Source organism: Drosophila guanche, unplaced genomic scaffold, assembly GCF_900245975.1.
Source record: "Drosophila guanche unplaced genomic scaffold, DGUA_6, whole genome shotgun sequence".
Classification (NCBI taxonomy): domain Eukaryota; kingdom Metazoa; phylum Arthropoda; class Insecta; order Diptera; family Drosophilidae; genus Drosophila; species Drosophila guanche.
Window position 1 is genome coordinate 7,481,201 of NW_022995748.1, and position 23,955 is coordinate 7,505,155.

The 23,955-nt window shown below is 44.8% G+C and overlaps 1 protein-coding gene across 3 annotated transcripts in view; it reads left to right on the forward strand.

The window, feature by feature from the left end:
- The window catches only part of LOC117584021 (dual specificity tyrosine-phosphorylation-regulated kinase 2), a 47,198-nt gene extending 26,174 nt beyond the window's left edge, over window positions 1-21,024 (forward strand). For all 3 annotated transcript variants that reach the window (XM_034272754.1, XM_034272756.1, XM_034272755.1), the window contains 7 exons: window positions 8,142-8,366; window positions 8,754-9,108; window positions 9,536-9,708; window positions 9,772-10,049; window positions 16,599-16,737; window positions 16,809-16,980; window positions 18,312-21,024. In XM_034272754.1, coding sequence (XP_034128645.1) covers window positions 8,343-8,366; window positions 8,754-9,108; window positions 9,536-9,708; window positions 9,772-10,049; window positions 16,599-16,737; window positions 16,809-16,980; window positions 18,312-19,360 — 2,190 coding nt within the window. In that variant the 5' untranslated portion in view covers window positions 8,142-8,342 and the 3' untranslated portion in view covers window positions 19,361-21,024. The remainder of the gene's footprint in view (window positions 1-8,141; window positions 8,367-8,753; window positions 9,109-9,535; window positions 9,709-9,771; window positions 10,050-16,598; window positions 16,738-16,808; window positions 16,981-18,311) is intronic.
- Window positions 21,025-23,955: the final 2,931 nt, after the last annotated feature.

Sequence of the window (23,955 nt, forward strand, 5' to 3'; positions counted from 1 at the left end):
TTAGCACGCGTTCGACTCGCCCCAAAGTGGGTCAAGTTTTTAATGACTCCTTTTGCTTGTGCACACAAAGAAGTTCGCTTGTTCTCTGATCACAAACCTTGCCCAGCCTCAACGAGAAAAAAGCCGCTCGCAACGGTCCAGATATTCAAACATCCAAACCACGAAATGTGCGATAAAAAAGAGCAGTTTTAATGGCGGCAAATGTTTACGGAGAAAATACACATCTGTAACAATGCCATGCCCCCAGAAGCACCGAAATAAAGACCCTTAAAAGCAATTTTATTTGTCCCTGAGCTTAGTGGAGAGAACGGAATGGTGTGGTGTATGGTGTGGTGTGTGTGCCTTGAAGAGTGTAATAAAATACATTTCCAAACAGTTCTTCATGTGGGGGGGATTTTGTTCAGGTACGAGCAACACTTGAGAAGATGTTTGTGCGCCAAAGCTGCTGTGTCGAAGAGGGAGAGAGAGGAGGTGCCATCAACTATACCACCCAAAACCACTTGAGAGTTTCTCTGTGCCGGGTGCAGCGTGCAGTGTGTGCAGTGAATGGGTTTTAGTGCAATTTGTGGCGTCTACTTTGACTGTGGATTGTATGCCAGGCACGTAGTCGATGGATTAGAAGTAAAATCTCATGTGGGGGATCTGTGTCTGCGTCTCATTTATTGCGTGTGGCTGCCAGCTTCTAGATCGATTCATTCTACAACCCAAAATCGCATCATCCATCACTAATTATCTCTCTCCCATGGGGAGTTCAGTGAACCTCAAATTGTTGTGTGTCATCCCAACACAAGCTGTGAAAATTAGCAATAAAAGTATGTATGCGATGACCAAATAAAGGCCATAAAACTTGGCCAATTGATGTGTTTATCTTCCAGCCACGATACAGCAACAAAAACTGGTTCAAAGCTATAGAAATTTACATGAAAATTAGACCCACGACCCACAACTCTGGGGCATCCACACCTACAAATAATTATCTGCGATGATGACAGAAGGGTGCCAGCACCTATTATCATCATTAGAAATTTGTTATATTCAAAATGAAAGCATTTGTTTGCGGGGGATTCTACCCTTTCATTTTCCCATTTGTTTTGGGAGAATTTTGACCCAATTTTTCGCTCTTGCTCGAAGCAAGCTTGAAGCAAAAATAGTATTAAACTGTCTCGTTTCGTGGTAAATATAGTTCCATGGCCAATGAGGGCTCTTTCCCCAATCAATTTTCAAGGCAATTGTGGGGCATTTGTCTCGTCTTCAACCAAAGGGGGGTCTCATGAAATCGAAAGCAATTTCACTATGCTGCCTAATAGTCAAAAAACTGACAAACAACTGTCAGTCAATCAAATGTCAATTGTTTCATCCAGCTGCTGGTTTTCCTTTCCTCTTCTCTCCTCTCTCTCCTCCCTTGTTCTGCGGTAAAGGTACCAGAGGGCAACAGTCTGGTAGCCAGCTGTACTCATAGTTATGGAAAGGTAAGACGAGTCGGGTAACTAATCGACCGCAAAAGCAAGTGCCAAGAAGAGCCAACAGTTGTATTAACCAAACAGAAACAGAAAGTTGAGCTAGAATTATGTGGTATTCGACTATCAATTACAGAAAGGGAATAATCAATAAAAAAAGAGAAGAGTAAAGGTTGAGTTACTGTCGGTGAACCGAGCATTTCGTTTGTCTTTGGTAGAACTTCCTACAAGTACAAGACGATCTCTCTCTAACTCTCTCTGTCTCTGTCATTGTATTCCTCTGCTTTATATAACTATTGTCACATAGATGGTCAGGTCATAAAGGAATCATAAAATCATTAATTGCGTTGATCGTGCCTTCACTCTGTCGCTGTTTCGCTTTTGTTAATTGCTTCAATTATTTTCATATTATTATATCTTAAAATGCTTTTTGTTCGCTTCTTTTACAATTTATGTACGAGTGTTCCTCCATCCCGTGCCCCAGTGGCCACATCAATTCATTATGCCGCCTTGAAATCGGGCTGGAATGGGGATGGGGATGGGGCATGGGGCCTGAGGCCTGAGCCGTGAAAAGCTCTCATCTTGTCTCGGCTGTGGCAAAGTGTGCTCATGTTCATTAACGCCAAAGTTGAGGCAATTGTCGCGCGAGTCGTCAACGTCGCTCTCCTCCGCTTTTTGCTGTAATCTGAGCAGTGCGGCTGCCCCACGTTGTAGCTGGCAATTGCTCCGGGTATACGTATACATATTCCACGGCTTATTGTAAAGTGCCAACGCCCCTTCCACACCCCTTTAGATACACTCTTCGAGGGTATACTACTTGCTGGAAGGAAGTGGACATAAAATATGATTAATGAGCATAATCAACAGACTTCTATGAGATGTTTTTACAGAACATTTCTCTCCTCCTTTTGCCCCCATCCATCTGTTAGAGTATGCCCTAATTCGGCTTGCAAAGTTCAGTTTTTCTTTCTTGTTTGCTTTTGGTTTTGGATGCTTTGGTTTTGTCAGCTGTCAGCAGATTTTGTCTTCTCCACTTTCTGTGTATGGAAAGTGTGACATTTTGATTAGTTGATACTTTTTCGTAGTTGTTGCTGTGCCCTGAGACTTTTGTGTGATTGAACTTGAGGCGCTCCGTTAATGAACATTAAGGTTACGCGGCGCAGACCATTAACCGCCAATTGAATAAGTGCCAACACACATGGGCATGGAGCAATGTAACTGAAGAATGTAATAAAGAATGTTTGTGTGTGCCATAAAAGGGCTATACAAATATTGTGATATGATTTACAGACTTTGCTTACTTTCAGAGGGTATTTGAAAATTGTACAAAAGTTTCTATAGAGAGAGAGAGAGAGAGAGAGGGGATTGGCCGACTGCACCTCTCACCTGTACTCGTATCAATCAAAGTCGAAAGTTTGCTTGGGATCTCCGACCCCCCCCCCTAAGCGATCGAACTGCGCGACTGACTCTCATCATTGTTGTTGACTCTATTTGGAAAATAAATAATAGGCCGGGGGCTAATTTTGATGCAGATCGTAACAGTTTCGTTTGGGTTCGCTTCCTGCATTTTCTCCCGACAGACCCAGTCGACAGACCCATTAACCAAAATTTGCAATGCAACGCGCCTGCCTGTCTGTCTGCCTGCCTACAGCTGTTGCACAGATGCGACTGTGAGTACAAGTACTTTGGGTATATTTATTACTCAATCTGGAATCGCAGTGGAAGACTTCCGCGACGATGCATCTACGTATATTTGAGCTTTGAGTTTCCTTTGTGTGTGTTCCATTTACCTTTGTGTGTGTGTGTGTGTTTGTGTTTGTGTTTGTGCGGGCAAAGAGAAATGCAGTCAACTGTCAAATGAGTGAACCGTGAGCCGAAGCAGGGGCACAGACAGCTAATTGTCATTTTCCGACAACAAAAGCGACAACTCAACTGCACTTCATTTCACCCAAAAGCAGGGGGGAACTGTTTTACGAGTTGTACGAGCTGTTCCAGTTAGGTTCGATAATTCATAGACGAGTAGTGCTACTAGCAGCCGTTAACCTGCTGCACTTGCTATGGGCAAAGGCTCCCCTCGCCATTTGAACCATTTCTCCCCCATTGTCTTTGTGCAGCCGAACCGAACAAACGCTCGATAGATAGTGAAAAGTGTTTCTAGAACGGAAGTTATTAAAATTGTTATTGTTTTTCCACCAGCAAGCTGGAACTTGAGCCAGTGCATTGACCACCATAACACATACGCACCGCCGTCCCATGCCACAGCTGGGGAGATGGTCCCCGACGCTCCGTGTCGGTGTTTCGGTTTCTCTGTGAGGTGGCTCTCTGGATGCTCTTTCTACAGCAGTTCTATGGCATTCAGGGAGTGCCCTTGTATTTATATGTTCACCTCAGTACTGGGGAGTGCATAAAATTCCATCTAGCAACGACCTAACCCAACTCTGGCATGCCACACAGCTCAACACTTTTCCACAGCCGAACGTTGGTCACTTCCGCTGCCCATTTGGGGCTTCCCTCTTGCTGGAATATTTACCGAGGGATTAGCTGACATTTTGTGCCTGAGGTCATTACTTGGGGTTGGGGGTTAGTGGGTCATTGGTTTATGGGGTCACATTTGAGGGGGCGGTGTGGTGGCTACAGCCGGATCATGCATTTAGTTAGCTGGTTAATGCCCCGTCGATTGGTGGTGGTGGCCTGCTTCTGCCTGCTTTTGGCTCGCGAAAATAATCGTAATAATGAATTTCACTTATGTTTCATGTCTGCGCGAAATTAAATGTAGCAAAAATGTTTATAGCATGTCGCCTGGCCGGCTGCTCGCCGCCTGTTGGCTGGCACTCTCTTTGTGCTCATTTTCTATTTTCTTTCTGGGCCACGCGAGGTAATAGTTAGCTGAAATTTTGTGACAAATGATGCTTTATTTTGCCCCTCTCTCGGGCGTGCCATGCCCAATAATTAAATGGAGTAAGCAGCCCGCCACCCCCCCTTTTCGGAAGGTGCCCTGAAAGTGGGTCACGTGTGCCCAATGTCCCTACCCCCCGCGCATCGAAGTAGTGCCACATTTGCATGAAAAATACGCCCCCAACATGCATATCTCTCAGTCAGTGCTCTCTGAAATTGCTCAGAAATTACTGCATATTATGGGGGGTGCAAGGAAAGCAATGCAAATGGTTGGTGCTCTTTATGTGTGAAGCGATTATGAAATTTGTTATGACTGGGTAGACACTCGTGTCGCGTTGAGTGGTGGTGTGCCACAGAGGTGCCATTGCAAGCGGAATTGCATCTCATGAATGCCAGAACAGTGAAAAATATCTAGGGAATGGCCACCAAACCCGGTTTTCGCCTGTTCTGTCGATCCCCCATTAAACTCCGATTCGGGCTGGCATTCCTCAACGTCATAAAATCAAAAGATCAAAGCTCTATAAAGTGTCTATAAAGTGTCAAAAATTGCTTGGCATACAAATCAACAAAAACCGATGGAACAATAGGCTGAAAACGTTTTCAATTTCATGCATGTGCCGCTTGTAAATCTATCGAATAAAATATGAATAACAATATGAGGAATTTTGGACCTTTGGCAGGCGGCGTCACTTGAGGCGTCAAGAAATCAAAGGGAATTTTTTCAATAATAAATTAAACCGGACAATGCCCAGTCGAGTTCTGGACAGCTTACTGACACGTTGAGGCCATCGAGATGGACTCCAAATGGAATCTCTCCGCTTGGCATTTTGCTGGGGAATGCCCAAATTTGGTGATCGGAGATGACACTTCCCTGCAGACCGACGACACGTACAAATGGCAACAGCAGCAGCACTCCTTCATTCAACATCGGGCTGACATTTTGCAGCTGTAGTTGAGGGTGCATTTTGCTATGCAAAATAAATATAATGAAAATGAACAAAAAGCGAGAGAAGTTTATTTACACGAAGATCTGTCGACTCAGCGACTCTCGTACGTACTCGTACATAAATCTTGCATCGAGTCTGCCCAAAATGATGGCAAGTGTCAAAAGTCAACAACCAAATGTCACGTTTTGTTGTTTTGTTTTTGGTGTATTTATTTCTGAGTTTCCCTCCCGCCTGTCACCCATCTTTAATAACGAAAAGAGAAGCACAAACAAATTCGCCGCCTCAGTAAGCAATTGACATTTATTAAACAACAAAAACGACAGACAGTCAGAGCTTTTGGAGGAGTGCAGCACTTGCCGGAATAAATGCACAAATTTGGTTACTTTTTCGGATGTTTGTGGTTGCTTTTTCTCTCGCTTGTCAAAATAAGACACTGGCCCATAAATTGACAAATTATTCCCATTAATTTCTCGACATTTTTATTGCCATTGCCGTCGCTTCTCCTCCGGCAGACTCTGCTCCTTCTCCTCACATCTGGGCATCTGATCATTAATTCCGAAGACCAGCAACGAAATTTGTGTTTAGTGCAACTCAATTACTTTGAGTGGCCAATTTTCCTCTCCTTCTGCTAGTATTATGTTTTGGGGGTCTGCCGACACTTGACGTAGAAATTTCAAAATGATGGCTTCATATTTTATGTGTGTTTAATGCGATGGGTCAGCGCGGAGCAAGCAGCTCTAGAGTGGGTTATATTATGCAATGGGGAGCAATAAAAAATGGTAACTAAATTACTGGTTTTTAAAGTTCACTGGGGGTAGACTTTCATTCGGACTGAGCTCCAGACGTAACGGTTTTAGTGGGTGACAACAGAACAGAGTCGCACTTTGGTTTATTTTTCTCATTGTCCGAAATCCTCACAAGTTGGGATTCAAATGTGATCTAATATTGAGTTGCTGTTTGGAGGTTTTCCAATACGAATACTTGCCTTACCTACAGCACAATTATTCAGGGCAAAATCACGAAAGCCAGAGCTCGAGGCCAGAGCAACCCAAACAGTGCTCGGCCAAAGACATCTTCGTCAGACAGACACCGCAGCATTGAGTCTGACATTTGTGTTTCAATGTCATTAATAGAAATTGCAGATACATATCTCAGATATCGCGTGGGTGTCGCACCAATGACAAACGATCCAAAAGATCTTGGGGTTTTTTTTTCTTCAATTGAAATCAATGCAAAATCGAGCAATCGATTTCCGAGGCGTGTAATTGTTGAAATGAATTACAATTGACGCCCAGCGCACAGTCGACAATTGGGTCCGTATCTATGAACGTCTCAATTGATTTGTCATTTAAATATGAAAGAGCACAATGAGGAATTGTGGCCGTCAGCAGCGACACCTTTTCAACGGTACGGTCTAAATTTAGTCACAGCCTTGCAGGCGGCTTAGGTGGGTTCAAAAAACTTTCGCTGATCAAATTACGCCCAGACCCAGACCTAACCCGTGGCCCGGCTCTTGGCTTTCTACACAAATTGCAAGAGTCAAACAGGCAGAGCCATTGCCATTTGCAAACCCAAAAACTGCATTTAATGACAGCCAGACAGTTTGACTGACTGACTGACTGAGTGAATGCCTGCCCGAGTCTGCAGCAAAAAGAAGGGCAAAAAGCAGGCAAAGCAAACGACTTAACAAGCAGACAACAGCGAAATACTTTTTAAAATATAGAAAAACTCCAGAAAAGCCCCAAAACTGAACTGAAAAGAGTTAGCTCTTCCACTTCCACTCCCACTCCTACTCCCACTGTCGTGAACCGGCAACTGTCGAGTTTGATGAGGAAAGCGAATGCTGTAAATTATCATTTTATGACAGAAAAGTTTTAAAAGCCAATAAATTTAACTGCGGATGGAAAGCCCCCAGGCCAAAAATTAATGGAAAAGAAAATGGTAATGGGCATCTAGGAACTGTCGACGGAACCTGTTCGAGCTATCGACTAATTGTGAGCGATGCTTCTACGAGTATACCTACAGCACAGTCCACGCTGTCATTATGCCTCTATTCATAACAGAACTTATCAAACAAACTTAACTTTTTCGCTGCACTTGCCCTACCTCAGGGGTTGGCTTCACGAGTAGTGTAGTCTGTCGAAAGGGTTTAGGGAGGATTATTATGCATATTGAAGGCGACTGGCAAATGCACAACGAGCCACAAGGCAGGTGAGGGGTCGGAAAAGGGTTCGTAATTGGCCATGACTTTGGGTTTCCAAGTTTTTATGCCTGTCAGCCGCTGCACTTGGAGGAATGGGAACAGGGAACTGGGAATGGTTTTTTGGGGGGTCTACAATTGGTTCTGGTTCCAGTGGGGTTATACCTGGAAGACTCTTTACGACCCAATGGGGAAGTAGAAAATATGAACAAAGTTTTTGTGCTTTTGATGACGCCGCTTGTCGTCGCGCGGTTGAGAACCAACCGCCTTGACAATGAAATCTGCTAACTGCCATGGACTCTGGCTGTCGCTTCGACTGACGGACTGGGCTGGTCTGGTGCTTGGGCTGGGTTCGTTTTATGGTCTGTGCCCTGACATGTCATTGATATTGCGGGGGCGTTTTTCTCTCTTTATTTATGGTGTGCACTTGGAATGCGCACTGCTCGCTGCCGATGCTATATTATTTATTATAATGATATTTCTTTGACTTCTCGTTGTGGTTGGCTGCTTACCGATACACACCCCCCGCGGCGGTTAAAGGGTTAAAAGTCAAGGGCTTAAATCGTGCTTCCGCCACCAAATTCAACAACCTTTTGTTTTGATGCCGTATTTTAATACTTTTTCTTTTCTTTACCTTTGCAGTTGGCCCCAACAACCAAAACAAATGCAAATGTGCGCCCCAGAGACAAATCACCCCGAAAGTTATCAATAGGTAAAACATTGGAGGAGTGGAGAAGTGGAGAGTGGAAAGAACTCAACCGGTTAAGCGGTTAAGCGGGCTACCATTCTTGGATAAGTATTTTGTTCTGGATACAATCGACAATACACACAAACATCATCACCATGTTGGATCGATGCGAAATGCCGGTAAGTCGGTTTAAATCACATTTCAAACATTCAATTCAGGCTTCGGTGATTCCTAAAGAAACACATTTTGGTGTCTCCTCACTTTCAATTTGAAGTATTTTCAATCTAAATCTTCACCAGCAAAATATACAAAAAAAAGTATAAAATAAATTTTAAAACATGAACAAAATTTGAATTTTCTTTCATACATATTTATCCAAAAACTTAAATAAATATTGTGAAATAAAGTGGAACTCGAATCGGAAGCGTACAAACATCAGACGCTTCATCAGCCTCTATTTGGGGCAACGAGTCTCGGGCTACGATATCCTCGAAGAGGAATATCTGAATAGCTGCTGTTCGGGAGAATGCAAATATTTAATGGAACTCGTTTCGTCTGCTCCACAGATCCAGCTGGACAATGAGAAGCTGCGACGCGATGTGCGGCTCTCCAGCTCCCGCCTGGACCTGCCTCAGCTCTGCAATGGGTCGCGGCGTGGCCTGGATGGCCACAACAACCATGTGGCAGTGAATGAGGCGGTCACCACAACGACGTCGCTCAATGGCAACAGCAACAACAACAACAACAACAACAACATTGGCTCTCCCGTCTCCTCGTCGACCACCAACAGCAGCAACGGCGGCAACGAGCGCGGCTCATCCACCAAGTCCAACAGCAGCAGTGGCAGCGGCAGCTCCGGCAACTCGGCCAGCAGCACCGGCAGCGCCGAGCTCAAGTGCAACACGCCCATGACGCCATCTGGTAAGCAAAAACCAAAACCAAAAGTTTCCCAAATGGGGAGTGTGGGAGGATAGCCTCCAATGAGGGAGTGCGGAAGAAGCCATCATGGGGATGGCACTCTGGGGTTTCCGAATGCCTGGCTGAAGCTCAATGCCAATTAGCGAAGGATGAGGATGCCCTACAGCTTGCCCGCTGCTCCTCTTCTGCTCACTAATTAATTTTATATACTTTTTTAGAAAATAAAACTGGCATTGAGGTCAGGGTCAATGGGGGGGATTTTAGAGTGCTGCGTTTGCCACATGGGAAAATTCTCAATTACTTTTCCTTTTCACAAATGCAAAAAGGGAACGCAAATGTAGGAAAAAGCAGAAAAATACCAAACCAAATTTCATTTAAAACATTTTAATTATCCCCCAAATATCTCTAATGTTTCCATTTCTATACACAGAACTGGTGAAGAAGTTCCGCAACTACCTGACCGATCTGGAGTTCGAGGAGCTCAAAGTGTACAAGGAGGTCTGGTACTTTGGCCAGCACGCCAGCAAGAACTACAACAAGCCCGCCCCCACAGCCAACACCACAAATCTGGGCTATGACGATGATAATGGCAACTATAAGATCGTAAGTGAATCACAGATTTATCCCTTACATACATGACTCACAAGATTTTCTCGTTCCTTGCAGATTGAACACGATCACATAGCCTTTCGTTATGAGATTCTGGAGGTGATTGGCAAGGGCAGCTTCGGGCAGGTGATCCGCGCACTGGACCACAAGACAAACACACACGTGGCCATCAAGATCATAAGGAACAAGAAGCGCTTCCTCAATCAGGCCGTTGTGGAGCTGAACATACTCGATGAGCTGCGCGAGAAGGATGCGGATGGATCTCACAATGTCATCCACATGCTGGACTACACATATTTCCGCAAACATTTATGCATTACCTTCGAGCTGATGAGGTGAGTCGAGTGCCAGTCACGTTTCTCTCAGCTGTGACGTCAATGCAGATTAACCTTTGCCTTCAGCATTGGCTGACAGTCACGAAACTCCACACAATACTCGTATATCAGAGCAGCCTACGACTCGACTCTGGTTAAGTCTTCAATTAAAAGCGCGTATAACTCGCATTTCTATTAACATACTGCCAATTATTTGTGCCAACTTTCGTTGCGTGTTGGCTGGCCATCAAATTGTGGCTATTATTAATTTCCATGCTTCCAAGTGCCTAGCACGCATTCGAATGGATGTTGCTCGAACTTTTCCAAAGTCCTTTTTGCCTCACATATGCGATTTTCATTTCATTGTTCCACAGTTAAGTTTTATTGCTATCGTGTACGTGTGTGTTATGCTTCGGTTCTGTTTATAGTCTCTTTATAAATGCTCATAAGTGGAACTCATAATTTGATATACGAAGTATTTACAGTGGGCTATAATTCAGATCGCACTCCTCCCGCTCTAATGCGATTTCCTACCACCATTTTCCGGGCAAACAGTAAACAATATAAATTTCTATTTAATTTCCTGCCGTAATTTTACATGCCACAAAAGCGCAAACAAGCGGCAGACGCAGACACAATCTGAATCAAGTGCACCCACCGCAGGCGGCGCTCGGCTATCAATTTCAATTTGAGCGCTGAATGTTGTGTGTGTTGTGTGTGGCCTACTTGCAGGCGCAGCAACCTGCGGCACGCCTCCTTTGGGCATACGAGTGTGTGCCGTCCGACCTGTTGTTGCACCCTTGCACTGGGCATGTTCTTTGATGGATCAGATGGATCAGCAGGGGCATGTCGTGGAAATCTAATTGATTGGCATGCCCTGAACCTGAACATGGAACCTCAGGTGTTGATATTATAGCGGGTCTGGGACTGGGCCTGGGACCGGAACTCACTGCATGTGGGCATGTCAAAGTTTAGACAGCGAGCAACGCAAATATGGTAAAAATAATACTCGTTGCAAATACATCGTACATCATGAGCTGAGCGGAGCAGCACGCGATGCAACAGCCATACTGGTAGTTGGTGGAAAGCGAACATCGAAGGTCGTCCTGTTTTCGTTGTGTGTTTTCCCTCTCCGGTGCCTCTGACATTTCCGTCAGTCGCCGGTGACTAATTTGTCTTAATTGCCAGCCTACAAAAGTTTTTCGCTCTTTGCATTTTGAGGCTACATCCAGTTGACATTTTAGAGCACTGATTTGGGGGTCTCTAAATTCGAATGGGTTAGTGGCACGCCATCAGAGAAGTGCGCTGCCCCTCTGTCCTCTAATTGCAGACAACACTCGGCAATCGATGGAGCAACCGAATTGAATCATTTACTTCATCATCCATCGCCTGTAAGGGAATTTAATTAATTATTTGCCTTGCGACTAATTAGCCGCAAAATCGTTGTTTTTGTTTGTTTCTTCGAGGACGCACTTGTTCTTTTTTTCTGCTTTTCCCCTGAAGAAGTTTTCCCGCAATGGCAAAACTTTGTCCGAGTGAGGTCCGAGGAGGCAATACGGCTCTAGGGTGTGGCGTGGAGGGACCCGCATTGACAACCCGGTGGCAAGTTTTAAAGTTTGTTTTGAACGAGTAAACAAATTGTATGCTAAGTTTTACGTAATTAAATTTACGTGCACGCAATTTAATTTGCATGCTCCTCATGGAAAATTCCCATGGCCAAAGACAGATTTAGTTTGTCTGATTGGATTAGTGGTTTAGGACTAATAATTTATGGGCTTGTATGAAAGGAATGGCCAAGGAATGTTCTTCGAAAGATTCACAGTGTAAAGAATTGCTAAGGCCAATGCGGCATTTACTGAAAGCAGAAAGAGGAAAACAAAGTGAGCAAAATATACTTATATTTTGAGTTCTTGCAAAAGCGATGGTACAGCTTTGAGCTACAACAGTGTACTTGGTGAATGCCGGCTACGGCCATTGCCTTTCGGCTAACACAAGTAAAATTTACGCTTTGTGGAAGCCCCTCCATGTCAGGGAAGCTCAGCCAAGCTGATTAACTAATTAGCAGGCTGCCCTTACACGAACGCAAAGGACAGAGGGGCAGAGGGTCTCTGCAAATATGAAACCTAATCTGTGACTGTGTCCCCAAAGTGACACACACACACGCCCACTCATTCAAGGACTTAATTTCGCAAAAAGGACAGAGAGCAGCAGCGCACTGCGGAGGATGGTAAAAACTAAATTGACGTAAAGTGACACATTTTTGCACAGACACACACAGAATGCCTGGCAAACATTTGGATGGTTTTCCTTCCATTCGACCCTGGCAGGTGGCAGCTTCAGGCTCGCCTGGGACTTGTTTAAGCATTATGAGCCACATAATTCACAGCGACAGCGATAAAATGGGAGCCACCAAAGTGCCAAAGACAGCGAGCAAGAGGGCGGCACACACAATTCACACGGAGCGCCTATAACTATGCAGCATATTGTCCCAACGACGATGACGCCGCTTTTACGCCAAGAACATGCCACTGCTGCCCTGTGGATGTGGCCAAGTTACTGGCCCTGTCACCGTGTGGGTGTGCGCCTGAAGGCACATAAATTGCAGTCTAATGTTGCCTCGGGGGAGGCAGCGCAGCGGTAGAGGAGTCCTTCATGCCCGCTCTCTCGGCGGTTGTTGTTCGTTGGTTGTTGGAAAGATTTAATTTCAAGTTTATGACCCATAACGAGATCGGAAGAGCGATAATCTATGGGGAATTAATTTTGCTTGTTTTTTAAAATGAAATTTAAATACAGCGAAAGGTATTTTGTCTCAACCGAGGATACCAAAAATCCAGGGACAATCAGAAGTTTCATGGCTTCTCTGTAGGCCGTTTAAATCCTTATTTTATGAGGAATTAATTCTGATAAATTCACTTTTGCAATGCATTAAAACACAATGCATTTAAAATTGTAAATGTAAATGGCAATTTAATTATCAATTCATTGAAAATACCTTTTAGAATCAACGCAGAAATCAAAGTTAATTAAACCATTGAAAGGCTTTCAACTGCCTTCGGAATGGGATGCTTCCTGTTGGTCCAAAGTGCTGACAACACCTGCGGCTGTACTCGGGCTGGTGAATGCATATGCACCATGTGCAGAATCAAAGTGAACATTTAAATTAAATTGGAAATTTCCCTTTTTTATGCGTTTTGTGACCCACTTTATGGGCGCCCGAACACCCGCTGACAGTCCATCCGCTTCAGAGCCGATCAATAGCCAACAGATGCAGCCACATGCTGGTCCTGTTCCTGGTCCTAGTCCCTGTCCTGTCCTGTCCTGTCGTCGGCCATGTAATTGACTATTTCTGACAGGCTGCCTCCCTGCGTGTGGCAGTGACATCCGCCACTGAAGTCAGACGTGGACGCGTCATCGCCGTCACTTGGGTCTCTTGCTGGAAAAAATAAATGTACCAACTGAAATGATTTTTAATTAAAATGCAACATGCGGCATGGGGCATGCAGGGGCGTGGTCATGCAAATGAGCAGCGTCCTGCAAGTCAACTTTTTTAAATTAATTTTTGCACTTAGTGCGCGTGTAAATTGCAATTAGAGGAGGATGAGGACGAAGCAGGACGACAGAGATCCCGTTGTAGATTGAGTTACCCAGAGAATAAACCCAGCACGACTGTCTACGTAGATGTTGATGTAGGTTATTATTATGCCGTGCCATGGCACAGTAATTACAGCTAATTGACATTTCCCGAGCATTGAGTTTGTTTGCCATCGCCCAACGGGAGGTTGCCAGGACGGGGCAGGAACAGTAGCAAGGCCAAGGCCAAGTTATTTGCCATATGATGAAAGGTAAAGTAGCTTCTACTTCTCTCCTCCCTACACTCTCTGGTGGAATGTCTCGTGCAGCTCTGTGATTATTAATGGTTGGGTTTTGCTGACTGTCACAGGACCGTCGACTAATTAAAATGCCACACAACGAATAGAAACGAGAGATATTTTGTTTGGGATTAAGGCCTTGGGCCGTCGAGCCAAGGTCAAGCCACGGCACAGAGTCCCAGCCAACGTACCACAGATTCTGGGACAGAGCATCATTAATTCAGGAGGCTTTTTCGCCAGTGATTCCGTGGTTTAAGCTGCTTAACTCGAATATTTATGGTTATTCAAGGAGAAATTACATGAAATGGGTTTTATTTTCCTTCTTTTCCAGGAATATTCTTTAATATTTAATGACATTTTCCCGGCAATCGATATCCCTTTATATATTCCACCTACTGCTCGAATCACGCGGTGGAATTTGTTATGCAAATCAGGACACCAGCAGAGATTGAGGCCTCCTAGTCCGGTCCCAGTTGTCGCTTGTCAATCAATTTCAAGGCAATCTTTTCACTTTCCCCAAGAAAACCAATTTCGAATTTATGCTGAAACTTGCCAAAAAGTTTGCCGGCACAAAAGGTGACACAGTTCTCGGTGCGGCGACAAGTTCATTTGTGGCCAATTGACAGCCCTGAAATAAGCCATGAAAAATGTGTTTTGCTCCTCGTATACTCGTATCCGCAATCCCCAAGCCGTCGCTTCGGTGACAGATACACAGATACTCCTGCACGTCGTACAGATTGAGTTAGAGATATTGAATAGACCTTCGAACTTGATGTTGTTTATGGTGGGCGTATTCTTATCCATTCTGTTCACTTTCACTCTCTCCCTCTGCCCCTCCATTTTCCTGCCTTCTGGGTGTGCTAAATGCAGGCATTAGTGGCTCGTTACAGTTGCATGTTGCAGCTGCAGTAGCATCGCGGTGCAGGTCGCAGGGCACTGAAGCAAATCAATCAAATTACCAACGGAATTTCGGCACGAAAAAAAAGCGCCCAGCCCGCCCCACCAGCCGGTGCCACAGCCATTCTCAAGTTCATGGCAGATTCACGGACTTTTGACATTGGTTCTATGTGGCATGTCATAATGCAGTTACAATGTGCATTCCATCAAGCATACGAGTACGAGTATGTACTGGGCCGATTGAAATTATGACATTTTGATGATTTTCTTATTGGTTTGTTATATGCCCGAACCCGAACCCGGCCCGACCCTGTCCCTGTCCCTGTCCCGGTCTGTCTGCCAATAGTTGGGCCAGCAAAAGCAATGGCAGTCCATGCTTTAAAGCACTTTAAGCCTTGCCATTTTGGCATTTCGCAGTGCCTACTTTCAGGCGCCTGTGCATTGAAAAAGTTTTCAAATTAAAAGCCCCGTGACCTTTGCGGTGTGCTGTGCGCTCTCGCTACTCTACCGTCATCCATGCCCTGCCATTATGTGGCTTAAGGGGGAAGACAAATGGCCTTGACGCCTCTTTTAAACCCAATCAGCTTAGCGGGCTTTTAGGCGCACTTAGCAGCTCGTATGTAGATACACAAATGTGTGCTTGAGGGAAAAGGAAAAGCGCAGACAAGTCGGCTGACATAAATTTTAATTGGATTACCCCATAAACAAGTTGTAGAACATGGCTTTAAACCTTAATGTCTACATGTTTGCGTGGGATGAGTGCATATATTCAGCAACATTCATGTTCCTTCTCTTTAACAGCAACTTTAACCTTTCACATTCATCAACTTTGACCTGACACCCACCCACACACATCCGGCTTTCATGCCATCGCCAGTTATTGCTTTCGGCATTCGCAATCTATCTACACACACACATATATGGGTCAAGCCTGTCAAAGGAGCACTCACGAACAGGCGATGAAGTTATTGATAGCACTTTCGGTTCCTTCGGATAAGATTCGCAGCTCTAGGGCAGGCGACTTCATAAGTTCAGCATTAGCAAGAGGATGGATGAAAGAAAATCTGTAGCAATTTATGGGATGTTCATGAAAACAGATATGAAACTCTGTGGTTGGCACAGAAACTCATCAATCATCCGTGCCCATAACCATGATGTGTCATCAATTGACCAAACTTTCCAATTGATCAACTTTTGGTTATTCCTCGCTGGAGGGAGGTGGGACGCAGTTTTGTTGTCTCTTTGGTGGTTGCATTGACATTGAGGAAGCCGAAAGCAGCTCCTTTGTTATCAGTTAATTAATCGCCAGAAATCGCAAAAACTGCGAATGCAAAAACCCATTCAGGAAACACAGCAAATGGGTTGACAAAACAAGATACTATTGGGGGGCAAGTACCGTGGTTGAAACATTTTAGAAATTGTATTCCTTGTACCTTATTATTCTGTCTATAATTTAGTACTGGATGAGATCTTCCATTTGCGATTTCTTAATCTTTGTTTTGACTAATTTATGTGGATGCAAATCCACATGATTGATTGCCAGTGTGCTTTTGCTCTTTTTTGCTCCATCGTTGTCTGTTGGCTGCTCCGACATTGTCCGTAAGGTTGTTCCGGCCTCACCAGCTGACGTTGAACGGCAGAATGTTGAATGAACCTAAATTCGTGCCCGACATGCAATGGAAGTTAATTCAATACATGTTTCCCTGTGTTGTCGGTGCACCGGGGCGGGCTTTAGCCGTCATTTCACTTGTCTCCGTGACTCCACTAACTCCCCATATCACTCTCTCTCTTTCTGTCTTTGCAGCTTGAACCTTTATGAGCTGATCAAGAAGAACAACTACAATGGATTCAGCATGAGTCTGATTCGGCGCTTCTGCAATTCGATTGTGAAGTGCCTGCGACTGCTCTACAAGGAAAACATCATTCACTGTGATCTCAAGCCGGTAAGTATTTAAAATCGGAATGGTCATTGAATATCCCCCGACTAACGCAGAGCTTTGTGTACTTTCTGTAGGAAAACATCTTGCTTAAACAGCGCGGCAGCAGCTCCATCAAAGTCATCGACTTTGGCAGCTCCTGCTATGTGGATCGCAAAATCTATACGTACATCCAGTCGCGTTTCTATCGCTCTCCGGAGGTGATTCTGGGCCTGCAATACGGCACCGCCATTGACATGTGGAGCTTGGGTGAGTCCAGTTTTAATTAAAAAACATTCTGACGGGAGGAACATCATGAAATTTTCAACGCTGCTCTGCATTTGACACTCAAATTTATTGCACACTCCCTGGCCCATAGATATTGGAATGGGAAACTAATAAAATATTAAGCATTCTATGGTGCACACGTGCTATTACAAGAGCTTCTAGGGCTTTGGGTTTGTGGGTCACTCCCGCTCCCACTTCCACTGCGAATTTCCGTCGGTTCAATCGACTTGGCCAAGTCCCGCCCAGAGCTCAGTCGAGTGTAGCAACACGCACCATGCCAATTAGCAGCAACAGGCAAAGGCTGTAAAGGACCTCCAGACGGAACAAAGAGAATATCGGCAAGGTGGCGGACACTCAACAAGTGCCCCCACTTGAAGTTTATGTATACAATAATTTTGCCCAGCGCAGGCCCCGCTCTTAGCCCCACTTGGAATGGCACTTCCTGGCCACCACGCTCATCCCTTTAGCGCCCATTTCCGACCACACAACCACGTCCGGTCAGCGTTAGGAAAATATCGTGGGCTCCTGCCAGAGAGAAACAGCAACAAAAGACTCATTAAATGTGCGCAGGACGTGGAACGAGGGAGGTGGGAGGTTAGAGAGGTTGAACGACTGAAGCCGTAGCCTAATAAAAACCATTTCGGTTTATTTTTAGCCGCTGTCTTGGCCTGCTTTACGTGTGTGTGTTGTCCGTGTGCTTGGTTATCTGAGCACACCCGAGCGGAGAAGGGAAATGGGTTACGTGTTGAGAAATGTCAGCTCTTAACAAATTCCAAGGGGTCTCTGTTCTGTGCTCCTCGGTTCTCTATTGAAGCAACTGTAACGGAGCGAGGCGAGAGTATCTATGTACATACGTGTGGGTTTTGATTGCTTTGAGCTTCATTAGATAAAGTAGGTCGCAGGCTGCTCTGTTTGAACAGGGAACAGCTTTAGTAGGTCTGCCCTCAAAGTAAAGCTTTATTTTTCCCTACACTGTTTGCTCAGAGGTAATCGACATCAATTACATCTTCAATAAATTGACTAGCAATAGCAGTTCAAAAGAAATTGGTTGAGTCAGAAGGTACCGCAACAAAACCAGAGTCATTCATTTAGCAATTTTTGCTGTAACATCTCGCCCCATGAGTCAGAAGCCTCCATCAATGCAGTCCATTAGAAAGTGCAGTGGATATAAATATTGCAAATAATGGACATGGACAGGACACGTGCCCGGCACAGAGTCAAGGTCAATGCGCTTGTCTGACCGTCCGAAAAATGCGTCAAACCCCTCTGGAAATCAATACTAATTTGGCTGTCTCTTTCTCTCTCTCTTGCAGGCTGCATTCTGGCCGAGCTATACACGGGTTTCCCGCTCTTCCCCGGCGAGAACGAGGTGGAGCAGCTGGCCTGCATCATGGAGGTGCTGGGACTGCCGCCCAAGGTGCTCATTTCGGTGGCCAGGCGGCGGCGTTTGTTCTTCGACTCGAGGGATGCGCCGCGCTGCATCACAAATACCAAGGGGCGGAAGCGGGCGCCGGGCAGCAAGTCGCTGGCCCAGATTCTGCACTGCCAGGATCGGTACTTCATTGACTTCCTGCAGCGCTGCCTGGAGTGGGATCCCGCGGAGCGCATGACGCCCGACGAGGCGGCCCATCACGAATTCCTACAGCCCTCCGCCTCCAGTCGCCATCGCAGCTGCCGCATGTCGAGCAGCTCCTCTAGCTCGGGCCTCAACAGCGTCTCCCAGAAGTCCTCCTGCTATAACTTTGCAGAGATCTCGCCGGGCAGCGGTGGGCCCGTGGTGGCCTCCATCACCAGCACCACTGCAGTGAGCAATGCGGCCATCACCACCACCAAGTCCAGGCAGCCGCAGCAGCAGCAACAGCAGCAGAGCCACAGCCACAGCCACAGCAATCACATCAACCACACGAGCCACAGTCATGCCCAGTCGAATGGACACCTGCCCGACATCAAGCTGAGCGCCGGCGACAAGTACAACAGCATGCAGAAGGTGGCGGTACGCTCCAAGATCACCTCGAGCGTGTCCGACCTGGAGTCCGTGCAGCAGTACTCGCTGCACCGCATCTACGGGGGCGTGGGCAGCGGCAGCACCCACCACGTCTCCTCGGCGGCCACCAGGAAGCACCTGAACGGGGTCAGCAATGTGGGCGCATCTTCCAAGTACGGCAGCTCGACTCTGGCCCACAATCATCACAATGTGAGCCACCACAATGCGTCGACGGCCACCATTGCCACGGCCACCCACCATCACCATCACCATGCAGCCGTCGGCCAGCCGGCGATCAATGGAACGGCCAGTGGCGCCATGTCACACTCTCAGTCCACTGGCGATGTCTCCGACAGAGCCATCTTTGGGAGAGCTTGACTCCGAGCCCGCCCCACCAAGCTGGAGCTCAAAAAATGCAAGCTGGTCAACATGATGGATTTCTGGAGCTAGAAGTGGCGTCCACAGCAGTGCGCAGCCCTCAAGGAGCGCGAGGAGGAGCACTAGCAGAACATGGAAAAGAACTAGGATCCAGTTGTGCGCCTTGTAATTGTCTGTGAGCGCAATGCTGTTGTACTCCCACTTCCACTCCCAAACATAATCCCCCCCACACGAAATCGAATGCCTAGGATAGTCCCCTTGCGCTCCTTGCAGCACTTTGCAGTATTCTTTAAGTTTCCCCAAAACTATTTTATTTCGCTACTGCCATAGCCAAATGTATTCACGCCCCAAACCGTATTCTCCAAACCTCTTCCCCGAAAGTATTTTCTTCCCTCCATTTTCCAAACAGAAACGTGGTGACCCAAGGTGTTGCCCAGTGTCTGCTGCACGAAAAGTGTATTCAACATGAACAAAAATCACGAAAACAGAAGCCAGCTCAAAGGAACAACCATACCCTAAATGTAGTCTATAAGTTATGGCATATCCATACTAAACATAAGATGTAGCAAACATTTGTAACGATTCACCCAACGCATACCCGAATTCCCCAGTATCCCGATTCCCCATACACACATACATATGTACTCGTATACTCGTATTTTTAGGGTCACTTTGCGTGCGACTCAAATCTGTAACAATTTCATACAGCTTCCATGTCTTTTGCAACAGTATCAAGGCTGTTATTAGTTACATATGCAAAACTGAAAATGTATCTATATACACACATAAATATATCTTTAATTGTAATTGTAAGTTAGTAGCTCGGGGTTTGGGTTCGATTCGGCCAACCCACACATCACAGCGAACCCCCAATCAGCGTGAAGTTGCATGAGAATGAATGAAGTACTACGACCTTTGTATGTACACAACGAGTAACGGCCCGTCTGCCCCATTCGCACGGAATACATGTCATAATTTAACGGAAAACGCATATATAGTAAAGATTTAGATTTACTATAACTCTAGGCATAGAAATCATTTGTGCAGATAAACCCACAAACCAATGGCCAATACCACAATAATTGGAACAATTCAAATGGACAGAAAGGAATGTCGGTACAATAATTATGGAGAGCGCCACATCTACATACATATATGTAAACCGTATTAGTGGAAGTAAATCAAGCAAATAAATACAATTTTATTCAAATTACAGTTTGTTCGTTTTAAAATAAAATAAAACAGTTTGGCCACAGCCACTTGAGCTGGCTAAAGGTGTGTGTTTAACGAGTCTAGACTGTCGCTAGAGCGATGTTTGTAACCCCGTAATGCCGTAAGTTTAGATAACACTGTAAACAAATTGCAACTTTTGCTCATGACTTTTGGATATACCGCACTAGACTCTACAATATCTAATATTTACAATATAGAATGTACTCATCCGACTCGTTTAGCATCTATGCATAGAGCTGCGATCCTTGGAGCTTGTTTCGTATTATTTATAAATGTTTTCTCTGCCACTCGTCGTAACTCGTATATGTATGTACTCGTATATCCGATACTTTATTCAATGTATTATTATGTGTTTTATTATGGATTTTGACAGAAGTAAAACCAACAGCAAAGCCCTTGATTTAAAAAGTGTGTTCGAATTTAACGTTTAGTCTTAATATTAAACTAAATGAAGAAAAACCATAAAAATGGAAATTTAATTATAATTACAAAAATAGATGTACGTACGTACATATTATCAATTTTAAATTAATGAAGCATATTAGTTGTACAAAACGAGAAAGCGACAACATGTAATCAATTACAATTTCAACAAAAAAGGAATAAATGAACAAAATTATGTACTCAAAACTGCAAGTTTTAGTGGAACGGAAGGAAACAATACAAATAAATATAAAAATATTTATTTGGATTTAAACGACTTGACATTAAGACATAAGTTACAAACTAAAGTTAATAACTGCCATCAATTCCGATCAGTCATAGTAGCCCACTGTGCATTGCCCACATGCAGATGGACGAATCGTGTACTCTACGATGTAGAGCATGTAGATAGTAAATCGAGCCCTCGCCCGTTCCCTTGGCATACTTTTAGGCGTGCGAATGAAGCTGATTTTCTGACAAACAAATATTTGACAGAAAAAACGAACGGCCGACTTTTCAGTGTCAAGAAAAGTTTTCCTTTTTCCATATTTTCACTAATCAGTAAAATGATTTGAGTGCTGTGAGTAGTGATATATTTAAGTAGGTCTATACATACATACGTATGTACATACATTTTTAATTAAGTAAGTTCATTGTTTAGTCAAATTTCCATGGACGCAGTCAATTTAATGCAAACGGAAGCTGTAATGGGTTATCAAAAATTGTTATTCATTTTTCATTCATTTTATTATCGCCTCTGCTTCTTTCCCAACGATGGTGTCGGTAATAATGATTCCACGCGACACCATTTGGGATGCCTGCGGCGCTCTTCGCGTTGGTTCATTTAGTTTTTTGCTACTAATTCGATGGTATTTTTTGTATCTTATTTGATGTTTGCATTATTAATTTTATGCAATTTCCGACAGCGTCTAAGCAGAGTTGCCAATTTCAGTGTGGAGTTAAGATTTGTATATTTTGTAAATCAATTTTGCATTTAAAGCGGCACTTAGCGGCAATAACTTAAGGGGCTCGTTTCACAAGATTTTTAATATCCTTCAACGCTTAGACAATTATTAAAAATGTCTTCGAACCCTGAGCAAGACCAAATAGAAACACTCAGCCCTACTGTACTGTATTGTACTTGAAGATCTTCGGTCAGGCATCAGCTTGACAGCTTCAAATGCACAGCGTTTTGTTTTCACTTTTGAGTCCCAAGTGCTGCGTGGGACTAAGGGGAAAGTAGAATTCTAAGTACGCACTACGGATCAGTAATATGACTTAATCCCAGATGCGGCGAAGAGCCAGTCTCATTCTTGAATAAAAAGTAAAAGTTGCCAGCTCACGATCACACCGAACCGATTCCCCCGATGAGGGGTTCGGCCCCAGCGAGTGATAAGCACAGGCTGAAAGCGTCATTGAGTCAAAGGTTTATTGACGTACAGCCGCTGCGGTGGCTTCTTCAGCGCCTTTCTTCCTCATGATCCCCTCTTGGTTGTCGTCGACTGGTGCCCACTTGTTGCCAGGTGAGGCCATCGCAGGTCGGGCTCGGATCGGTTCGGTTCGTTTTGGTTTCGGGTCCGTAGCAGATGGAGCTGGAGTTGGAGGCTCTCCTCTCTCGAAGGCCGCTTCTGCTTCGACTTTGTCTGCCTCTTTTTCTCCGTTGTGTGTTTTTATATTTTTTCTTTCTTCTTCTGATTATTCGTCGCAAGGTGAAAGTCTTTCTCCCTCAAGCAGTTTGTTGTTGCTATTTGTAAAGCATTTAGTCTTTTTCGGTGTTTCAGTTTTTGTTGTCTGACTGTCTGGTTGTCTGGCAATCGCTTTTGTTTTTCAGTTAATCTTCGGCAGACATATGACTATCCATTGGTTACCCATTCATCATTATTTGCAGCTTGCCTTTGAAAGTGCAAATAATTTAGGCTCTAATCGAAGGTCATTTGAGAGAACTTTTCTCGCTGATCACTGCCTATGGTTTTTCCTTTCTTTCTTGGAACTACCCATGAGGTCACTTGTTCACAAATTGTGTGAGAGGCAGCTGCTACTTTTATATCGTTTGCCATAAAAATAAATTGCAGCCACACATAAATGTCTTTGCCGGAGGCCAGAAACGCTGTTTAGGATACGGCGAGGGCAAGGCTTGTGGATCATATAAAGACACTTACTTATAAAGATATTGTGAGGCAGTATGTGGAGTGATCCCACTACCAATTTAGAGTCACAAACATTTACACCCTCGGATGGATGTAATGGATTGCAGACAAAATCCCAACTGCCACTGGACATTTGTCTCTAATTGCGTTTGACCCTGGGAGCAACATTTTGATGGCAAGCCATTCAAAAAGTAGCGAAATTGGCAATTATCAATCAAAACTGGCGCTGTGTGTGGGAAGTAATTATAAAAACATGAACCTGAAGATACTCGTAGAGAGAAGGAAAGAGCGAGAGAGAAGAAAACATGAAGTAGCCATGAAGAAAAAAGAAATTAAAAATCGAGTAATTAGAAATTGATTTGACAAGGGGTTAACTTCCTTTCCCGAATACATCGTACCTCTCTTGGGATTGTGCAAACAATTCAATCCAGCCCGGGAGCAGGTGAAAATATTTTCCACTGATTTGGATATTGTGTAAAGGTTTTTCTCACAGCCCGATCGGATCGGTCAACAAAGAAAGCCATCAAATAAAGTTTAAGCACACAAAAGCTACAAAAGACCAGAGCAGAGTCTTTTGGACTGCAGTCAATGACTTGGACAACCGGCGAGCGAGCGAGCGAGAGAGCGGCCCCCAAACCGAAACCCTAGTATCATCATGGGCCATTATCATTGTCTGCTTGGGCACAAAGCCCAACCTGATAAGCTCTCTGGCTCTGGCGCTTGCCGATTATGCAATCGCTACTTGAAGGGAGCTGCTCGACTACGAGTCTTTTCTAGAATTGTATTTCGGGG